The sequence below is a fragment of the Morchella sextelata genome (genome assembly GCF_020137385.1).
Source record: "Morchella sextelata strain SCLS chromosome Unknown scls_23, whole genome shotgun sequence".
Taxonomy (NCBI): Eukaryota; Fungi; Ascomycota; class Pezizomycetes; order Pezizales; family Morchellaceae; genus Morchella; species Morchella sextelata.
In genome coordinates, this window is record NW_025408638.1 from 1,045,126 (window position 1) to 1,065,048 (window position 19,923).

Below are 19,923 nucleotides of genomic sequence, written 5' to 3' on the forward strand. Positions count from 1 at the left end.
GGTCTGGCTGGCCACTGCCTAGCTAGCTACATGGCTTAGTAGAGAGCTAGCTAGCGAACACAGACAGCTCTTCCCTGGCACACATGAAACCCCCGAGCCTTACCGCCGTAGAAGTTTAACTGTCTCCTTCTTCTTCATTGCCCAGATACAGTAACTACATGTATGTACTTCAGATACCCGCTTAGATAATCCATAGAAGTAGAGAATGAACGGGCCAATACATATGCATGGATGTAGCCAAAGTACCAACAGAAGAATGCTAGACCATACATCCATCTCCTGCCCCCGATAATAGCAGTGAATATACATGTATGTTGCACTCAAAGGCACCTACATTCTGATTCAGTGCACTGCCCTTCCTCGGTGCCCGTCCGTGTACCTACATACATATAGGTACATCCTCCCTCTACCGAAAGGAAGGAAGAAGCAAAAAGGACGGACAGAATTATTACCCGAGACATAGATGGCCAGATGGTTGGTTGGCCAGGGCACGAACAACCCCCACCGAATGGTTCCGACTACAGTGCATGGCATCGATATCCCTACGACTCGAAAGTACCACATACCTACATGTACATCCACATGCTCTGCTCTACACACCTGCCTGCTCTAGAGTACCGACAAATAGCCCACCGACGAGCCGAGGACAACATCGACTTCCCTGTCAGTATGTATGTATGTATGTAGTACTGCTGCTCCGAGCGGGAGCGGGATTCTCGGCTGCCGAAGGAAAGACAGAAAGTCCGGCGGTCAGTGGTGGGGTGTCATGTATGTAGTGGAGCAGTCAAGTCAAGTCAATTCAAGTGGAGCGCAGTGGAGTGGAGTGGAGCGAAGTGGAGTCGAGTCTCTCCACCGCACCTGGCTGCGAGGAAACGGTAAAGCCAAAAGAAGAGTGCGAAGAAGCCGCCGAACAAGATGACCCTAGTCTAGTTACGCTCCACTGGAGTAGAGTGGAATACACTATCAGGTCGAGTAACTTTGTACCCTGGATGCGATGCGAAATAGAATCCTCCTTATTTTCGCACCTTATTATTGTCTGTCATGTCAGCCATCCACCACAGTTACCCACAAGTAAATACAGTATTCTACTATATCCACATCCCAACTGTGCCTTATCCCTCCGGACCCTCACCCCCCCATAGCCTCAATTATCCTGCTAAGCGAGATGTCACCCCTTCCACTTCCATTCCTTACTCATCAACGTCCCCCCCCCCTCAAAAAAAAAAAAAAAAGACCCTGAACAAAAAAATCTTTTTAGCCCCCCCTCCCTCTTTCTACATCTCGTCTCCACCGCCCTCCCCTACCCTCCCCACCCCTCGCCAAAAAAGAACTCAGTCCTCTAGTGTACCGGAATGGCGAACGTCCCGGCGTGCCGTAATTTGCATTTGCTTTTTTGTGGGCAAAAACTGGAGTGCTAGTGTGTGAGATAGAGTACCTCACCCACCTGCCCACCTAGGTACACTACTTGCTTGCTTGCTTGGGGTAAACGAAAGTGAGGCAGGGACAGACATGGGTGTGTGCTCTGATCGATCGGAGACGAGTTTTCTCTTGTCTTGCTTGTCTTGCTTGTCTTGAGTTGGACCGTGCTGGGAGGGGGGGTGATGGATGGGTTTGATATCAGCCGAGCACCACCACCTAGCTGTGGTAATGATGGGCGTTCGAGAATCACATCACAGGACCCTCCCGGGTTCCTGGGAAGAGGATGGGGAGGAGCTCGCCTATTTGTGCTGGGTGCCCGGACAGGGTGCTTCTAGACTGACGGACCGGTAAAGAAGAGGGTGGGAGGGACAGAGGGGGATATGTGCGACAATAGGTTGTATGGGATGGAGGTTGTTGATCTGGTTACTTGTTATTAAGGCCTACCTACAATACTTACAGTGATAGCTTGCTAGAGCTATGTGGGCAGAGAGAGAGAGAGAGATCTCGAGAGAAGATAGAGGAGCTCCCGCTCGTCTCCATAGCTAGCTACATGATGAATAGCTGGGCACTGCTATGCACTCTATCGCCGGTTGCTTGATTTCTGGAGCGAGAGGTTGGGCAGAGTACAGTATGTATGTGGGCAGGAGGATATTAGAGTAGATACTAGAACGCAGGGGTGCTGAGAGGTCGTAAAAATAAACACGCCCACCACATACCACACGCAAGCACACGCACACATACACACCGTGCATACTGCTACTCGTACAAAAACAACAGCAGCAGCAGCATCACATATGAGAAGTCGAGCTGGGCTGCTGCTCCTAGCTAGGGGCCATGGTCCATGGGAGGACACGAAACGGTGAGTAAGTAGGCAGAATCATTGACGATGATGTAATTAGAATTCCTTTTCCCTATCCCCCCGCCATAAGGGGGGAAAAACCCCGCATTCTCCACGAGTAGCAAAAAAGCAAAGGACTTGAGAGGGAGGTAGAGCGAGAAACACGGTCACCGTACACATAGTAGCTGCGAGATACAGAGCCAAGAAAATGGTTTCCCTAAAAAATAGGTACATATGGGTTTTTTCTTTCTTTTCCCCGCCTTCGTTTGACGCCGCTCCCTCCTCCCCTCCCCCGTCTCTCTCCACCCTTGGTAACTTTTGGTAGATGGTGCGACTCGACAATTCGTGGGTCTTCCCAAATGATATATAGAATAGAGCATGATGTAAGAAAAGTGAAAAGCGAGTGAAATGAAAAATCCATATAAAATCCAAAAAGAAAAATGATGTTCCCCGTCTATAGATAAAACCATCCCACCAAACAAAAAAAAAAGAGATCAACAAAAATAGGAATAAACACAGTAAGCTATGATGCATGCAATAAACAAGACGGAACCCATAGAGGGCAGGGCAAATGCCCCAAAATAAAAACAAGAAAGATACTCCTCTGCTCACAAGACTAAAATAGAGTACTTAAAGGATTTTTTGTAAAAAAAAAACCAAAACCACAAAAACCGACACGCCGGAAAAACCGTCTTAACAAAAATCAAGGGAGGAAAAAAGGAAAGAAAAACCGAGTCCCACTCCCAAAAGTTTGACTAAAAAAAAAAAAACTTTAAGCGAATGAACCCCAAATTGCACAACTACTGATGATATACAATTGTATACCAAAGCAGAGCACGATGGTAATAATAACAATGAAACGAAAGTAAGTAAGAAATAGTATAAAGGAATCAAAACGCAGACCACCCAACTCATATATGCCCCTTACCCAGAAAGAAAAAGAAAGCATACAATGCTGGCAGAATTCATCCGCCGGGGTCTTTTTTATAAAATTTTGTTGCGTCGCATTCGTGAAATGGTCGTATCGTAATATGATGCAATGAATTTGGACCTTTTGTTGAACCCATCCGTCTAATCGACCCCATAAGGAAAATGTCGTATATCAAAAAAAGCAAATTCGTTTGCGTCAAACTCGTACTTGGTCTTTAACAATAAAGAGGTGTCTCCCTCATAGCATCCATCCACAAAAGCTCGGCACGAGCTGCAATCCGGCGATTGAGGGAAGCCTCTGTCTGGGTGTTGATGACATTCTCAATGTACATCTTCAGCTTATTCGAAAAGATCCTCGAATCCTCAGATACAGATGAGGGCTCGGTTGGATCATAACGACGGCTTTTGACGTGCCTATATTCAGCAATCTTATAGAGAAGCTTTCTGCTCTCTTTGTTGTCGACATATCGACCACAGTCCTCGAGGATGGCATCAATCTCCTTAATACTCTCTGCATCATGTCCTTTCGCGGCAGCAATTCTCCCTAATAACTTCCAAAACATTGCCGCACTTGATTCACTATCATCGGAAGGTATAGACGCTTTCTCAAGATGTTGACCAGTCAAAAGAGCTTCCACAGTATGGATCCTTCGCAAAGTCTCCGCGCCTTCGTCGTCCCTAGAACTATTATCCTCCTCATCCTCATCCTGGGTGTTGTCGGAAGCCGGAATACTAGTTCCATAACACATCTTCACGGCTGCCCACAGAAGACTAGAATGTTTCCCTTTCCTTCTAATAGCCGGATCCTCCTCTTCGACAAACAAACCACCTCGAGCCTTCAAGCGTTCGAAAATCTCGGCCATAACCTCCAACAGTGGAACATCTCCCAATATCCTGGATAAGCCGCTATTCCCAAACCATGCAGTCTCCAGAAAATTATCCAGTCCAGGTGCAAAGCGTGTCCTATAAAGTTGCTTCATACCCTCAACAGATGTCGATGGTGAAGCATAGGATGCAACTTCACTTGAAGGCGGTGTGAGAGGCTGTGACGATGAAGAGACTGATAATAAGTCATCGATCTTAATCCTTTTTGCTGCACTTCCACCTTGGTTATCTTGCAACTTGGACAGCCCAGGTGTTGCCGATCTTGGAATAGGCGTAACTCTAGTTGTGTCAGACGCTGAAGAAAACGGGCTTCCCCTATCTAGCCTCCTCTTCAATTCTGGCCTGTATGTTTGAGGTTCCAATATAGTTGCAGCAATGGGAATCTGAGGGTTAACAGACGCGTCAAGGCTCGGGTCGATTGATTGGTAATCATATGTCTCGCAGGAAGATGCCGGTGAACTTCCTGTGGAAATGGTCTGAGAGTAACTTTGACCACCTACTGATGAATCCGCAAGGTAAGACATTGAATACGCTGAAGCGATCAAACGGGGGTGTGAACCTGTGCTGGGAGCAGGCTGAATAGCTGCAGGTCCCGGTTGTGCTTTAAAGATGGGATCATATCCCAAGCAGTCTCTCTTGCTCTTTGCACAATTCTTGCACGATGGGTGTGCTTCGTCACACTGTGGAGCGATATAAAAAAGTTCACGTAAGTAAATGTTTCATTTAGAGCTCTTTGGTAGTTATGGATAGGGTAACTGCTTGTTCCGGAGTTTACCCGAGCAAATATTGAATAATATAATGATATGCGAAAATTGATTTGTGCGTACCTTTATTCTCCGCTTCCTGCAAGTCAAACAACCTGTTTTCGTCCTCCTTTTAATTTCCTTCTTATGCCTCCCACCAGACATGATACGCTCGTTATTTCCTACGGCTGGTAGCGGATACCTAAGAGTTTGATTTATAGGAGAAGAGGTGATATGGCTAGGATGAGTCAAAGCTGGAGGAGGAAGTCCTCCATGTTGAGGTAGTTGAGCATAGTACGAAATGGGTTGAGGAGACGGCTGTGGTAGCGGCGAACCCATCAAAGGGGAGCCAAGTGACGCCTGGGATGGGGGCGGTGGAAGAGGCTGAGAAGTAGCTGGTGGGTTCAGACGTATTGGTGGAAGGTTGAACGAAGGCAATTGTTGAGGTTGAGAGTAAGGAGATCCCCTTGGTCCTGGTTGTGGGGGGTATTGGTATGCGGACATTGAAGGCGAAGGGTAAGAGGAAGGCGATGGATACGATGTAGGTGTTGATCGAGCGGGAGCGGGAGCCTGCTGCTGTTGCTGCTGTTGCTGCATAGGGAGGGGAGCATACCGATACGGAGGTGAAGGTGTCGAGTGCGCTGAGGGGTGTTCTAGATGTTGGAGTAGTGGAGAACCACGAACGCTGCTCTGAGAATGAGAGTATGAGTGAGAGTGGTGGTGGGTGGGTCTATGGGCGTTGTGGGAATCGTATTCCACCATGATCATCTCGAATATCTTAAGAACCGATTCGTGTATCCTTTTGTTAATGGATGATGTTATTTGGACCAAGATCAAGCTGCAGCTCCGAGTATACAAACAAAAGACGGGTAGTGTGTAGACGACAAGAAAGAAGATGAATGGGGAGTGTGATGAAGTATATGTAAATGCCAGGGCTGAATGGCAGATCTAACGACAGGGGTGTGTGGGGGGGGAGGCGAGACTTTTTATGATGGCGAGATGGTGTGGGTGTGGTGGATGGTGGGTGGGTTTGGGTTAAAAGAAGGCTAGATGGATGGATGCAGAGAGGGCAGTGTGGGGAGACTATCTGTAGTGTCAACCCAGTTGTTAGCGAACGGCAATCCGGCGGGCCAAGCGGTTGGTGGCGGTCACGTTACGTTACGATGGGTTTTCTAAGAAGTTTCTAAGAAGGAGTGGTGGTTGTGCACACAGAAGAAAAGTTCGGATGGAGTAAAAGGAAGAAAAGAAGAAGATGGCGAAGATGAAGAGGGAGGAGAGAGGAAGAAGAGGGGGGGGGGGGGAGAGAGATAGGTGTTTGGATGATTGGCTAGTTTGCCGGTGGAAGTGGTCGTGGTGTACCTAGGGACGTTTGGGTAGGTAGGTTGAAGTTGTATGATGAGTGAGAGAGCAGTGACAGCCACAAGAGGAACTATCCGATACAGCACCCTAACAACGCGAGTGGAGCCTCGCGAGAAAAAAAAGAGGCTAAGGGAAAACGGCTGGGGTATATATGGAGACAGACGCGCCAACTGGGAAGCGGACAGGTCAGGGCGAACTCAAACTTACCAGGAAATGAACCGCACTCGGCTCAACGGCGGGTCAAGGGCCTTTGGTACCGAATTGGTTGTTGTCTAGAAACCTTCGAGAACTTTGAGGCACAAAAAAAAAATATCTAAAAGCAAAAAACGACCAATAAATAAAATAAAACAAAGTAGGCAGCTAAGGCACAGAGAAAAATACAAAAAATAGAGCGAGATAATGTAAGAGGGGGTGGGGAAGGGAAAAAAAAAAGGTAAAAGAACGGAAAAATTGATTTATGTGGGATAACAGTACTGTGCTGCGTTCAAGCGTGTACGTGCGTGAGTACGTGCTGAATGGTGGATGTGCGCGCGTGTGTTATGTGTGTGTGTGTGTGTGTGTGGAGAAATGGAAGGATGAATCGAAGGAAAAAAGAAGAATGTGAAATAGGCAAGGCAGGCAGCAATAGGCCGACCGGGTTAGATGGGAAGGTGGCACCGGGGGAGGTTTGTAGTAAGAGGTAAGTAAAGGAAGGGATCAGAGTAGGTTGTATTAATTCTACTAAATGCATTCTCAGCAGCACCACCAGCAAGTACTATTAAGTTACCGAGGAGGCGGCCAGAGGAGCGAGTTTCAACGCTGTACTTCCACTGGGATAAAAAGTAAAGTACATAATAACAGTTTCGATATGTATGTATTCCAGAAGAAGCAGAGCGGCAAGTAAAACCTCAACAAGTAAAGTACATGTATGTACCTACACGGGGTTACTACATGTATTTGTATACGTACAAAATAATTCAATTATTGACAGTCCCAGCGAAAGAAAATAAATTCATGAGAATACACACAAGTACTAGAGCTCGAGCTAGATGACGGACTCGAAGAGGCTCTGGGAAGATCGAGGGGCAGGATGAGTAGAGTATAGTAGCTCTTACTGGCACAAAAGATCTAGCTTGTGATTGAGTACATGTACAGTGACAGTGCCTCATTTTGTACAATAGGAACACAGCGGCAGATCCGAATGAACTGGGGCCGTGATGGCTCTTTCATAACTTTCTATATCTACCTCTAAAGTTTTGATGTAGTACTACTGTGTATATATTACGTCCGCACTTTCGTACACTTGTTTCTATATACCACTTTGCTGTACCTACATGGTATGTTTCTCTTAAAAGATCACAGGACGAGGCGGAAAAAAAAAAACCGTTGAACCGGAAGTACCTACATAACCTTGAAGCCCTAGACGGGAGGGCACAGACAGCAAGCGAGACGTAGGCCGTGAGTAAGTGGTTGAGCATGAGGGCCTCGTGGTCAGTAAGTATTCCTCCTGTATACTGGGCTGACTTTGATCCTATGAGAGCGGCTGTGGATAGAACATGAACCCGAAAATCAGATCAAAATAATGAATAATTGAGTGTATATACATACTGGAACTCGACACTCGTTTCTTTTCTCGTTCGTTCGGTAAGTCAACTTTGTAGTTGGCTCCCGTTCAGAGTGTTGCCTGCCCTACTGCACTGGTCGATGTGCGTGCGTGCGTTGTGTGCATGCCAGGAGTCTTTAATTCGTTGAAACCTACACGCGTGGTATCGATGAAATGATGGGCATTTGCCTTGAAGAAACTTAGAGCAAGGTACACAAAGTAAATGACAAGACAGGCCAGGATAACTGGCTGGAATGTGTTTGCCGTCTTCACGGTCTGCTGCGTGAACGTTCAAGCAAGTGGCAGTGATCGGTATGAAGGGTGAGGGTGGGGGTAGTGCTTTTGTGGTTCCACTCAGAATTCGAATTCCCCAGTCCCATTAAGCCAAATGAGGCGACACGGAGATTTGGGGTTGATAAATCAATTAATCTTTCGAGATTTCCTGTCTGTAGTGATCGATGATCAATCTGCAGCCGTGGAACTATAAACTTTCGAATACTGAAAGCAGAGTTTTTGTCCTAAAGCGCGCATTCTCTCATGCTGTATCCATACATACGTCCAGAGGTACATAAACAGTACGTGTCTGTCGAGTAGGAACAAGAATATTGAGTTTGCATAAGGTTGTGAATAATGTGGGGGCATGAACCCTTTTTCTCTACGTTGGGACAAGACTATGGGTAGGGGAGGGGAAATGCGGATGCTTGAGGATGTACAGATGGCCCATGGGATGCGTTAGGTAAAGGATCACTCAGTACAGATTGGCGAGAGGGGAGTGCAGAAGTAAGAGCGACACGGCTATGCATTTCGATACTGAACGGTCAGCGCCACCGTCGGTAAACCTTCCTGTGCCAAGTGCCCACACGAACACAAGTAGACATCGCCGAGAAACAAGTGTATTTATCCACTGCTCGCCGATGATTTAGGGGTGACCTTTAGAGATGAGCGCGTGTTTAGAGTAATTTCCAAACCTTCGAGATGCACGCCAGGAAATTAACTCTTCCATTTCTGGGGTGATGGATGATGACCTTAAAGACCTATAGGAGGCTGGCTAGCGGTGGTCATCAGTGCCCTTCATCAACATCACCGGTATATCATACATACTTGCATCTCAGGATTGCAAACACCTTCCTCTCTCTCCAACAACGATATTCCGCTCGCTGGTAGCGCTTGGGCGGTCTAGGCGGCTACATAAGATGCATCAGATATCAGGGCACCAGTTGCACTGAGTGAAAGAGCCTTGGGGGGGGGGGGGGGGGGGGTAGAAGCGTTCTAACGGCGGAGATGATACATCACCACACATCATATCAAAACAAACAAATAGATAATCGATTTTCCCTTTTTTATTTTATTTATTTGCGAGGCAGGTTGGCTCCCTTCATTATCGTGGCTGTATGCCCCAATGCACGTCGTCATCACCCTGCGTCAACTGAGATGTATCAGACTAAATTTGGCTCAAAGTCGCGAAGCGAAGCCACGGGTTCGCATCCTTCCATCCCACACGTCGGAGCCTTTCCATCCCTGACCATCGTCAGAGTCTGGTTCGATCAAGTGAGCCCCTCCTCCTCCTTCTCTTCCTCCTTCACCTTCCTTCTTTCTCCTCCTTGACCTTGACTGCCAGCTGGCATAAGCACTCGGTTTGTGATGTCCGGGAAGGAAGGAAGGAAAGAAGGGTGAACCATGGGAAAATTGTGCTTTTCAGTAAGTGTGTGGTAAGGTACCTAGTCTTTCAGTCAGTTAATTGCAAGCATCTTGGTGAAAAGAAGCCTCCTCTCCTTCTTGAGGGGAGGGGGTCGTCTGTCTACATCTGCCTACGTCTGTCTACGTCTGTCTACTGTGCTGCTGTTGACTATTCTGCATATATCGGCATCAGCACCTTTTCTTCTCGCCAAACGAATGGGAGCTTTCCCGGAATGCCCCCTGCTGGCAATTTGCCGAGGGAGCCTTCCGGAAAGTGTTGCCTTACTTGGTCTTCAGCCACCTGTTTGACACGGACCAGTGCATGACACATCTGCGGTATTCCCTGAACAGGAAACATTCTAGAAGAATGCCCCCAGATTTCTCTTGAAGGTCGGCTTTATTTGCTACTGGACAGACAACCGATGACTGCTTCTACTTTACAGCACTCATCCTGTCTGCCTACAAAATATCTTTTAATTCGTGGGCAAGAACATCTCCGGTCTTACGAAAATGCTGGCCAGTAGAATTAGTTCTGAAACATTCCCAATATCGACTCAACTTGGTTAGCACTATGCCAAGACCCACTAGTTTTTTGGCATAGACCATGTTCCTCACAGATTAATACGGTAGTTTTCCGAGCTACCGGTTACAGTGTCCTTCTCGAACGTTCGGGAGAAAGTATTAAGAGACAATTGGCCCTGCTTCGATTCGCAAACCTTAGAAATTCCCGGAGGCCCATACCCTAGTTCCCACCCCCCCAGCATCAAAATCACTTTGATGTAAGGAGGCTGTTTTGGCGAGATCTTCTTCAGATAAATTAATTGGCTCCTCGATACGTACCGCTCTTCCGCAGATTCTCGCGTGTATTTTTATCATGTCAAAGAATTATTTTATTTTTCCTCGGCCGGATATTTTTATTTAACCGAAGCGAATGCGCATGCCTAGATTGTGTTTTATCTGTTCAATTCCCATTGAACTCATCAACACCCTGGACCAGGATCCCTCTCTCTTATTTCTCTAATCACGATGGTTTCTGGCAGAGAGCATTCAGATGAGACTTTCCGCTCAAGCTTATCATCTATTGAAGAACCCCCGGTTGTGTGGTCCTGTATGTATAACTCGGGTCTCCACTATAAGTACAACAGGGTCCTCCCTATATCACGCCGGAGACTCTTGCCTGAGGTAGCTTTTGGTTGCTCTGAAACATGAAAACGGACACATATGCTATGGCGAAAAAGTATGGTTTCTAGTGGAGCAAGAAACGTTAACGTGGTCGGCGGGAGAGTTGGCGGCCTGACCGAAAAGCGAGTCTCTAGTCCCGATTCGAAAGTCTTGGGGGGAAATGATCAAGATTGCTTCTTTGTTTCTTAGTTGGATAATCAGGTTTTATAATTGCGTTGCCGTCCACTTTACCGTGCCTGTCATGTACCACAAAAACGTCCATAAGCGAAAGTTTTGTTAATCGGCGGGAGGGTCTCACTGCGTATCCTAGAAAGAATAGGAGGGAAAAAAATAATCCCGAAAGCGGAGGCGAACACTTTGCTTTTTGCCAGTCCGAATTGTGGGGGACAAGACATGATCTTTTTTACCGACCATCTTTCTGCTGTCTTTGCCGCCCCTTGCTCCGATCTGCCTGTCTGTCTCGTCGAAAAAAACTCATCGGCCGGGCGCACGAACCACAGGATCTCCTGCCAAGTTCAGTGGAAACAGGTACAAAAGCCCCCACTCGTCATTTTGGCGAGCCAGACGAGGAGTGCCAGCTCACACGAGAGCGCCGGATTTACGTCATCGTTTTCCGGCCTTGTGCAGCCCATGAAATCTCCTCACATTTACAACTGACTGACTAGATGAAAGGAAATAGGAGGGGAGAGGAAAAAAGTGGTTTTCATGAGTCCCATGGTTGCGGAATGTGGGCGAGTGACTGGATTTATGCCAGCCTCATCAACATCGACCTTCGGTGAATGGTTACTGTAGATTAACCTCACCCGATGAAAGCCGTTTGGAAATTGAACGAGAGAATAGAATCTCGATGTCGATAGATCATCGACATTTGCTCAACAGAAACAATAACAAAAAAAAATCAAAAAAGACAGCAGATTTCTCTCAGCCGAGTGGTTTGTTTTGCGAAGGCCCACTCGAAACAATTCAGCTCTCGTTTGATAAAAGCTGGGCCAGACTGTTAATGGCTGGCTGGCTAGTCTCCATTGTCGCCTGAAAAACTTTCCTTAGCGGTCATCTGAAATAAAATGGCCCTACACCACACCAAAAGGAAAGTCCACTCGGCAAGGAGGTGACCAGTCGATTAAGCAGAGACTGTGGAAGGGACCCCTGCGTGTTCAACGGAATGTCGTGCAGATTTACATTTCTTTGGGTCCGTTTCGTGTCACGCAAAAGAGGGTTCTGACCTATCAGATTATTTTCAGAAGGCGGCGAGCCTATGGAGCTGAAACACAGGCGAGCCCCGACAGGTGTAAGCGAAATTACGCGGGGGCTCTTATTTCTTTGCTGTCCCTTTATTTTTTGTTGCCTTTGCCCTTTCTTTTCCCTTTCATGACGCATGGGGAGTAAGTGAGCATGAGGTTAGTGGAAGAGGGGTTCAATGATCATGAGTTTATGGCCACCAGATGAGAGGGTGCGAAGAAATCCCAGGCAAAAGAGTCAGTCAGTCAAAGGAAGTAAAGTACCTAACTCACATGTATGTATGCAAGCCTGTTCATTTGATCGCGTGACAGACATACAAATCGCCACAGACGCATAGCCACTTTCCACACTTTGGTAGGAGGCACTCTGGGCGCAATGAACCTTGGTGGACAGATTTCATTTTACTCTTTTTTCTTCTGTCGAACAGATTCACAGTCTTGAAAAGTCACAGAGCTCGGGCAGGAACCCGAATAGATGTTCGAGCACTACATAACTTGTGCGGCGGCCGGAGAACCTTCGCAACGACCACCGCAACCTGCCATGTCGTGTGTCCTGTGCTCGGGGTCTAGCCCGTAGTTCCCCTACCGACTACATAGCCGACGGCCAAAAGGCGGCTAATCATCGAGCACGATTAGGTAATTTCGTTAAAGCAGCTTGCAAAAAAATTCACGCGAGCCGTCGAGCCGCTGCCCTACCGAACGGGACCAAAGCGCATTTTCGCTTTCTCGGGGATGCCTAGACTGGGGTTTGGCCGTTTTTTGTCTACATGTATGTACAGGCAGGTACTCTATGTAGAAATCATCGGGTGCAGTACCTATGATCTTCCTATCTATGGGTTCACTCTGGGCTAATAATCACATAATATGTGTAGTTTTATATAGGGATAATACTTCAGAGAGGGGCAAACAGTCTCGGTAACTACCACAGCTATACCTGCCGGGGGGTCTGGAACATGCATTCTTATAACTATGGGCGAATACTGGAATCAAAAGCATCAGTACCCCCGGTATATAGGATGAGGTTTTACTACTATCATTGCTGTCCAAAACGACATCTATTGGGAGAGAATGCGGTTCCATACAAATACCTGTTTATAGTCAGGATTAGTCTTCATAAAGGAAAGAAAGCACTTATCGACCCTTGCACAACCAATAAGTTGTCAACCATGCTCAAATTTCTCGCCCCGAGAGGCATGATCAATTGGCGTTTGAAGTACTAACGAATGAAGCCATGCCACTTGCAGCTAGAGGTATGGCGGGGAAACCTCAGTCAGCCTTCTAGGCCGGCGAAGAGCCAGGACGGCTAACGGGGGAACGTCAGAAACTTGGCTCGAAAACCTTAGGTGGAAAAAGGGCCCTTGCAAAGTCCCGTCAAGTCTAGGTATGCCACTAGACTCTTCTGTACTCGTAAGCTGCATCGGGGCTTCCACGGAATTTAATCCGCGTTCCGTGGAAGTTCCGTGCAGCCAAGGTTAATTCTCGTGAATCTGGTCTTGATCTTGAACTCGGGAGATGCTGGAGATCAACATGGAATGGTCAATGCAGTGGGGATTAAAATCTGCATCTGGTCTGGTCAGGGTTCCACGTTTCCCCCCTTCTCTTGCAAGACCCTGAGAGGAGGCGGAAATGATTTTTGAGCAAAAAAAGGGTCTGCTGACGATGGCGAATTGATATCGCCGAATAACTAAATGCTAAACACGCATCTCCAAGGGAGTTTCCCGTCAATCAAATTCTGGAGCACGACCGGTATCTCTCGCCGAATCTTCTTCCCTTAGGAGGGATTGCTTTCCGGACAGACCTGCAAAAATCCATTGCTGCATGCATACAATATGAACCACCCCCTAGCTCACGATACTGTACATTAATAGGTCGAAACCAACTTAAAACCACTTTTTATAAGCTTGCTAATATATTCAGGGTAAGGGAGGAAAGAAAAAAATATGGTTTCTTACTGGACAACAATACCTAATCCTCGTATCATGTTTTAGAAAAAAAACTGCATGATATAGTATGAAGTAAGCAGGCTAGACTGTCAAACACCTAAAAGGACACCGGTGGCACGGACAGCCACGGGTCGAAAAGAAGACAGGCATATGTATGTACATGTATGTACTCTAAATGAATACTTCAACATGATCTGACGATCCATAGAGTGTATGTACACACATCTACATACATGTATTCGGAAAGTATAAAACAAACTTATATGCGCACGCATTTACTCGGTAAAGCAAGGCCATAAATTACTCATTACTCGGCCGCGGACATATATGAGTAGAGTAGATGGATGATTTATGGATCTACGGCCATTGCTGATCTGAGAGGCCTCAAATCAAGCCGCCGGTCTATAATGGTTGATATTTATGCAGTGCTGCTGCTGCACAGATAGACTAGCCCTCATATTACAGTCCATGGATCCCTATGGATGGATGGTCATTGGTGCAAACTCTACTGCCACCACTACAACTACCACATACACAAGGCAACAGTACCGGAATATTATATTACATTGTCCCTCTACGGCGTACCTACTGCGAACGGGCCTTCCCATGGCACGACGTCGCTGTCCTGGCCTGATGTTTGATGTTTTTTTATTTTTAATTTTAATTTTTATTTATTTTTATTTTTTTATTTTTTTATTTTTATTAATTTTTATTTATTTTTCATGACACTCAGGAACTAGACGATAATGCAATGTAGCTGGCAAATTTAATTGTCAAAGTAAACCCCACCATCGATCTTGTTTATTATGTGCGCACATGCACGCACACATATGTAGTCTAGAGTAGACTGAAGGACGTACAAGGCACATGGCGCACATATCCGGCTCCTTTTTTTTCATTTTATGTTTTCTTATTTTTCTTTCCAAACAGGAACTGTGGATCTTCATGCTAACCATACCTAGGCCAACTTTGGTACCGGGATGTCTCTCTTTGAAAATAGAGTGTAATAGGTATTCCGCATATGTACCTGCTGTTTCCATATCAATGCGCGCTTAGATACATGATCGATAAGCCTCTAGGAGGAGTGTAACCGCCGTCACTACATATGTATTACCACCACCACTACCACCGCCAACCGACTGACTAGGTAAAGTAGCTACCTAGTCATCTTTGTATGTCCTTCCCCTGCCTGGCCGGAGGGGTAAGGAAAACCCGGGGAAATGCAAACGAGAAAAACGTGCGACCCCCGTCGATTGTCATCCGAGCCTCGTTTCTGGAAGAGTGTGATAAGATGGCGGTGGAGGACGTGGTGATGCGGAACGATTACGTACGTCGAGATATGGACTGGTGGTATACAACCTATCGCTAGCCATATGATGTACCTTGATAGCTGAGATTAGATAGATAGGTAACTACCATGAGTGATATATGTAGAGTAAAGACCCCTCCCATGTGATTTCGGTGCTGGGTTTTTTATTTCCCGACTAGGGATTCCACAGGGTTTCCAGAAATGTTGTCTGCTGCACTGAAGTCGAAACACCCCTCCCTAATTCATGGGTTCGCATCCATTGCAAATTTCGATACCGAGTGAGTAATGCCTATGGCGATCTATGATGTTATCTAGATGTGAATCAAAGGCGGGTACTTAAATCTGAAACAAGTCGCTAAGGTTTCAAGTTATGTGCAATATATGCCAATTGATAGAAATCACTTTTTTCTTTTCTTTGCATAGATACATACTTTTTGACTGAGCTCGTGATGGTGATCTAAGATATGTACCAGCCCCAAGATCTTTGGGATAGCCAACTCATCGGCGTCGGTGAGAAGGCGCGCATTGAGTTCGGTAACTGAGAGACCAGCAGGCTGTGATACACAGAAGTAAGTAGTCCATCCCGACAAATTTATGGCTCCCAACATAGGTAGGTTTGTGGTAACGTCGGTAATCAAAGTAGTCCTCATGATGATTGTTGATATCTCGTTTCTTGTGAAACGGCGCCTTTGTAACAAGAGGTGATTCCCCGAAGAAGCATATTGATGACAACTGGCACCCGAGTTTCATATTCTAGCAGCCAAAAATAAAATACAAAACAGCATCGTATTCTCCCCAGGATTCCGTCGCCTAGAAGTTGCGCGCAATTAAGTCCGAGTGACGGCCATGATTCCATATAAATCGGTGAGACACTCGGGTTTTCCGCAATCCATGAGTGACAATATGGTTATTGAATTGCGCATTGGCACGTCATCGCAGCCATATACAACGCTATATTGCAAGGTATCGTAAGTCAAGTGTTCCTTAAACCACCTGATTCCTCCTCCGTGTTGCTCCTGAAGTGTTTTCGATCTTTAGATGAACAAAAAGAAAAATCCCGCTGTCGTGCTAGCCCGGGCTGATACACGCATAGTTTCTCTGCACGGGAAATTTATTGTTGTTGAGGTGGCGCCTCTCATGATGTGCACCTGGAGACCCATGACTTTTCGATCAATCATTTAGGTACTCCATCGTATCTTGAAACTCGCCTTGTCACCCTCGTCGATGTGTCTGTCGTCAGCAAAGTGGCCGATCCAGGGCGATTGGACAAAGAGTGCGGTATGAGCCATGCCGGTCCCATTGGTAATCGGAATCCTGGGATTTGATACGCTTCCGCCAGGTGATGTCCGATGCCAAAGCAGGAGAATGCTGGTAAAACATATCCAGTGCCAGTTATTTGGATATATTGATGCCTTGTGTATACTGGCATCGATCGAACCTCATCAAGTCCCGACAGCTAATGTCAGTCATGCCGTTAATCAATTTCTCAAATCCACTATTATGATTGACCTCGATATCCACGTCAGGTTATTAACTTGACCTGGTTAACCTGGTATATGTTTCCACCACGCCGTCGGGGCCGGGTATCTAAGCTATCGAAAACTGACGCTGCCACTGGCATTACCGATATTTCTTGCTTTTTTGAGTTGAATGGTCACCATACCATCTTACCCCACAAGATGGAGGCAGTGTGCACCTTAAATAGACCCAATCACAACCGATATGCACTGATATCAGAAAATGGATAAGGATATGCAAGCATTAGACCATACAATCCATCAAAGAAAAACGAGCCAATCTGACGCAACCGATGGCCGGTGCCGTGGTGTAGGTATACATGATTTGATACCAATGCAGAACTCTTTTCTAGAAGACATACTAAGAGCTGATCAATAAAAAGCAATAAAAGCCTATGAGAATATCTTCAGTCTTCACGATGGCCCGGTCGCCGTAAAACTTCTGGAAAGACCTCTAGCTCATCATCTGACATCAGCGCCAGGTAGGCGTTACTTTGTAGATTGGTAATATTTAAAACTGTCTGTTTGCCTGTTCTGCTGCGATGAACTGGTCGCTTTCGAGTTGCCCTGCATGCAAGTATTTTGACATAGCCCCGGAAGCCGATGTTAGCGTTCGGACTTATATATCTGAAAACAAATACATGGCCTAGGTTTCCCTTCGCCTAAGACTGTTCCTGACAGGGCCAAGCATGTCAGAACCGTATTCATCCTATCCTGGGGGGCGGAATCGGTGGTTCCTACATAGGATTCTCCGGTCAACATGTCACTGCCCCGTCCAACCAAAGTTATGATCACTCGGCAACCAATCGAAGCTGTTTCGTACCTTTTTTATTACCTAAGCACCGGAGTAAAAACCGAGCCCCCTTAGGAACTTTATTTTGAGATCCTGGAGTTCCTTGACTAGAGAACTACGTTACTTGTAAAGTTTGCAGGCTATTCCGAATTACGCTCTGTTGATGCAAAGACCTTGTATAGCCACCGTAACCGTGAAGTCCAAAGGCATGCGGCTATCCTGAGACAGAAACTATCTGGGTACGTTTTCCTTAGCCACACACAGCTCTGCAAGGCGGAACCGTTTGATTTGAAGTGGCCACAATAGAACATGGCCTTATCCTCACGATAAATCATTCCTCTCGGTAATGGGCTATGTCATCATCGAGGAACGCCTGTGCCCAACATAGACCATGGAGGCAGCGGTTTCCAACTCAATTTAGTCTTGAATCTGTCGCTCTTTTCCTTCTGTAACATGGTGATGGTCGATTGGGTTAGAATTTGTTCGTGTGAGGAAGGAGGTGACGTTGATTTGTAGCTTACTTGCGGCTCAAGCCACCAGGCCTAAAGATCACGTTTACCCCTGAAGGCCAGTTCTTTCAGCGATCTGCATCGTGTTCGGTACGAAAATGGAGCTTCCCAATCTTAAGAATCTTCAAAGCAAGGATGGATTCATTTCTTTGTTGTTTTTGGGGTACATACGTGCAAGCTGGGAAATGGAGGTGGTGGTACTTGCCGCGGTTGCAGGAAGTGACGAAGGCCAGGAACATTGTCGTTATGACGTCATGCCGCTACTTCCAGCATATCATCCTTCCTCCTTAACTTCTTTATCTATGCCTGATCCCCTTTCCTGAACAAATCAATTACAGTTCGAACAAACTTTGCGCCTTGCGAAGAGACTCCTCATTTTGCGACTTGACAATCATCAAAAAGCACAGTCAGACAACAATCAGTTATCACATATTCGCAATGGATGTTTATTACTATTTCAACTACCGTATGTTTCAAACGTCACATGTTTATCGCAAGACTCTATTTTCTGTGCAACTTGATGCTGATGATACCAAAAACCACAGTCTCGGCGGGCTGGATGATGCTTGAGTCAATTCCCCTGATCGCATCACCCACAGTCATCATCACGATGCTTTCACCAGATGTTCGGGAAACCACACGTACGTTATTTTCCCCAGCCTTGCTTGCTACTGCTACCTTGACCGATCGGATGAGTCGCTAACACAATGACTGTTGCAAAAAAAAATAGAGCTCGAAGCATATCTCTCGCGTTCATTGGGTTTCACATTGATCGCATTCTCGATTTTAAACCTTCTCCTAACCGGAAGTGTACCACTAGTTGTAAGTACATCTTAGCTCCTGACGTGATCTTAAACGACCCACCAAAACCAAAATTGCTAATGACATGCGCGCACCCAGTCGAGCTTCTCTGAAACAGCCGTAGCGAAACCGGCAGGCACAGACATGGAGGATCCCACAGCACCGTACGCGGTGCCCTCGCTGTGTGTAACTCTAACGTATCATCTCACTGTGGCGTTCTATTGTTACACACAATGGGACAGTGGGTACTCTGCTGCTTACGCCGTTGCTATGGTTATGCACTCGCTGTTTAGTGCTCTTGGAGCATGGGTGTTGTTGTTTGGAAGCACTAGTGGACGCATCTCGAGGAAGACTGGCGCCGATAAGAGGACGAGCGGATTCCCGTTTAAGAATGTCGAGGCCGAGAAGAAGAAGTCCGGGAAGAAGTCGCTGTGACTCAGATCGGGGAAGAAGAACAGGCCTCATTCCAGTAGCTATAGAGATATCTAAACGAGCAGGAGGAGGAGGTGGATTTATTCATAGTGTCACGATTCCCTTTGTTGAGTTAGTTTCCTTTTTTGTGTTTTCGTTTTTGCTTCCTTTTATGTGGTTACGATGGGGTTCCTTTGGCATTGTTATGTGAGTTTTATGTCCATGAGGATTCAATTGCAGACTGCTTCTCCCTTTAAACTCCGTTGTCCAGAGTGAAAACAACTGCGCACAGACCAACTGCACCGCGGGTATGTAGATCACAAGGATGACCTCATAAACCGGGTTCGGGGATTATACCTTCCGAGTGAGAACCCATGAAGGAATATATTCGAGAAGTTCTAGAGGAAACGTCCAAATAAGCATACGAAGTCAGTATTTAGTAACAGGTATGCTAATTACAAATGACGCAAAGAATTGGGCCACTCTTCAACTCGTGGCTAAGTACCGCACCTCACTGCAGAAAGCTGTTATTGTCGATAGATGAAGACATTGTATAAAGACAACTAGCTCAGAGTAGTTAAGGAACACATATATAGCTAGACCTGTACCTATAAATAAATAGAGAGAGAGGACCGAGACCTGAATAGATTTCAGTAACTACATCACTATGCTGTGCCTATTTCACCATCAAGAACGCCCTTACTTCCCAACTATCTAATGGGATTTATTCATTGCAATTGCAATTGCATGTATGGTCCGCCATCTCATATTATCAACCATCATGGCC

General features: G+C 46.3%; 4 protein-coding genes across 4 annotated transcripts; 2 read left to right on the forward strand and 2 right to left on the reverse strand.

Moving 5' to 3' along the window:
- Positions 1-3,402: 3,402 nt before the first annotated feature.
- On the reverse strand, positions 3,403-5,583 carry H6S33_007507 (uncharacterized protein; the record flags this gene model as incomplete). The annotated part of the gene is made up of 2 exons (XM_044838864.1): positions 3,403-4,752; positions 4,900-5,583. 2 exons carry the CDS (start codon positions 5,581-5,583, stop codon positions 3,403-3,405), a joined length of 2,034 nt encoding a protein of 677 aa, XP_044689043.1.
- A 3,604-nt stretch (positions 5,584-9,187) lies between these two features.
- H6S33_007508 (uncharacterized protein) lies at positions 9,188-10,118 on the forward strand (the record flags this gene model as incomplete). The annotated part of the gene is made up of 6 exons (XM_044838865.1): positions 9,188-9,233; positions 9,289-9,304; positions 9,375-9,465; positions 9,627-9,769; positions 9,824-9,995; positions 10,086-10,118. The coding sequence occupies 6 exons, from the start codon at positions 9,188-9,190 to the stop codon at positions 10,116-10,118; spliced, it is 501 nt and encodes a 166-aa protein (XP_044689044.1).
- A 5,385-nt stretch (positions 10,119-15,503) lies between these two features.
- H6S33_007509 (uncharacterized protein) lies at positions 15,504-15,755 on the reverse strand (the record flags this gene model as incomplete). Its single annotated transcript, XM_044838866.1, has 1 exon — positions 15,504-15,755. One exon carries the CDS (start codon positions 15,753-15,755, stop codon positions 15,504-15,506), a length of 252 nt encoding a protein of 83 aa, XP_044689045.1.
- Positions 15,756-18,362: 2,607 nt separating this feature from the next.
- On the forward strand, positions 18,363-19,160 carry H6S33_007510 (uncharacterized protein; the record flags this gene model as incomplete). Its single annotated transcript, XM_044838867.1, has 4 exons — positions 18,363-18,390; positions 18,470-18,565; positions 18,655-18,746; positions 18,825-19,160. 4 exons carry the CDS (start codon positions 18,363-18,365, stop codon positions 19,158-19,160), a joined length of 552 nt encoding a protein of 183 aa, XP_044689046.1.
- Between the last annotated feature and the right edge of the window lie 763 nt (positions 19,161-19,923).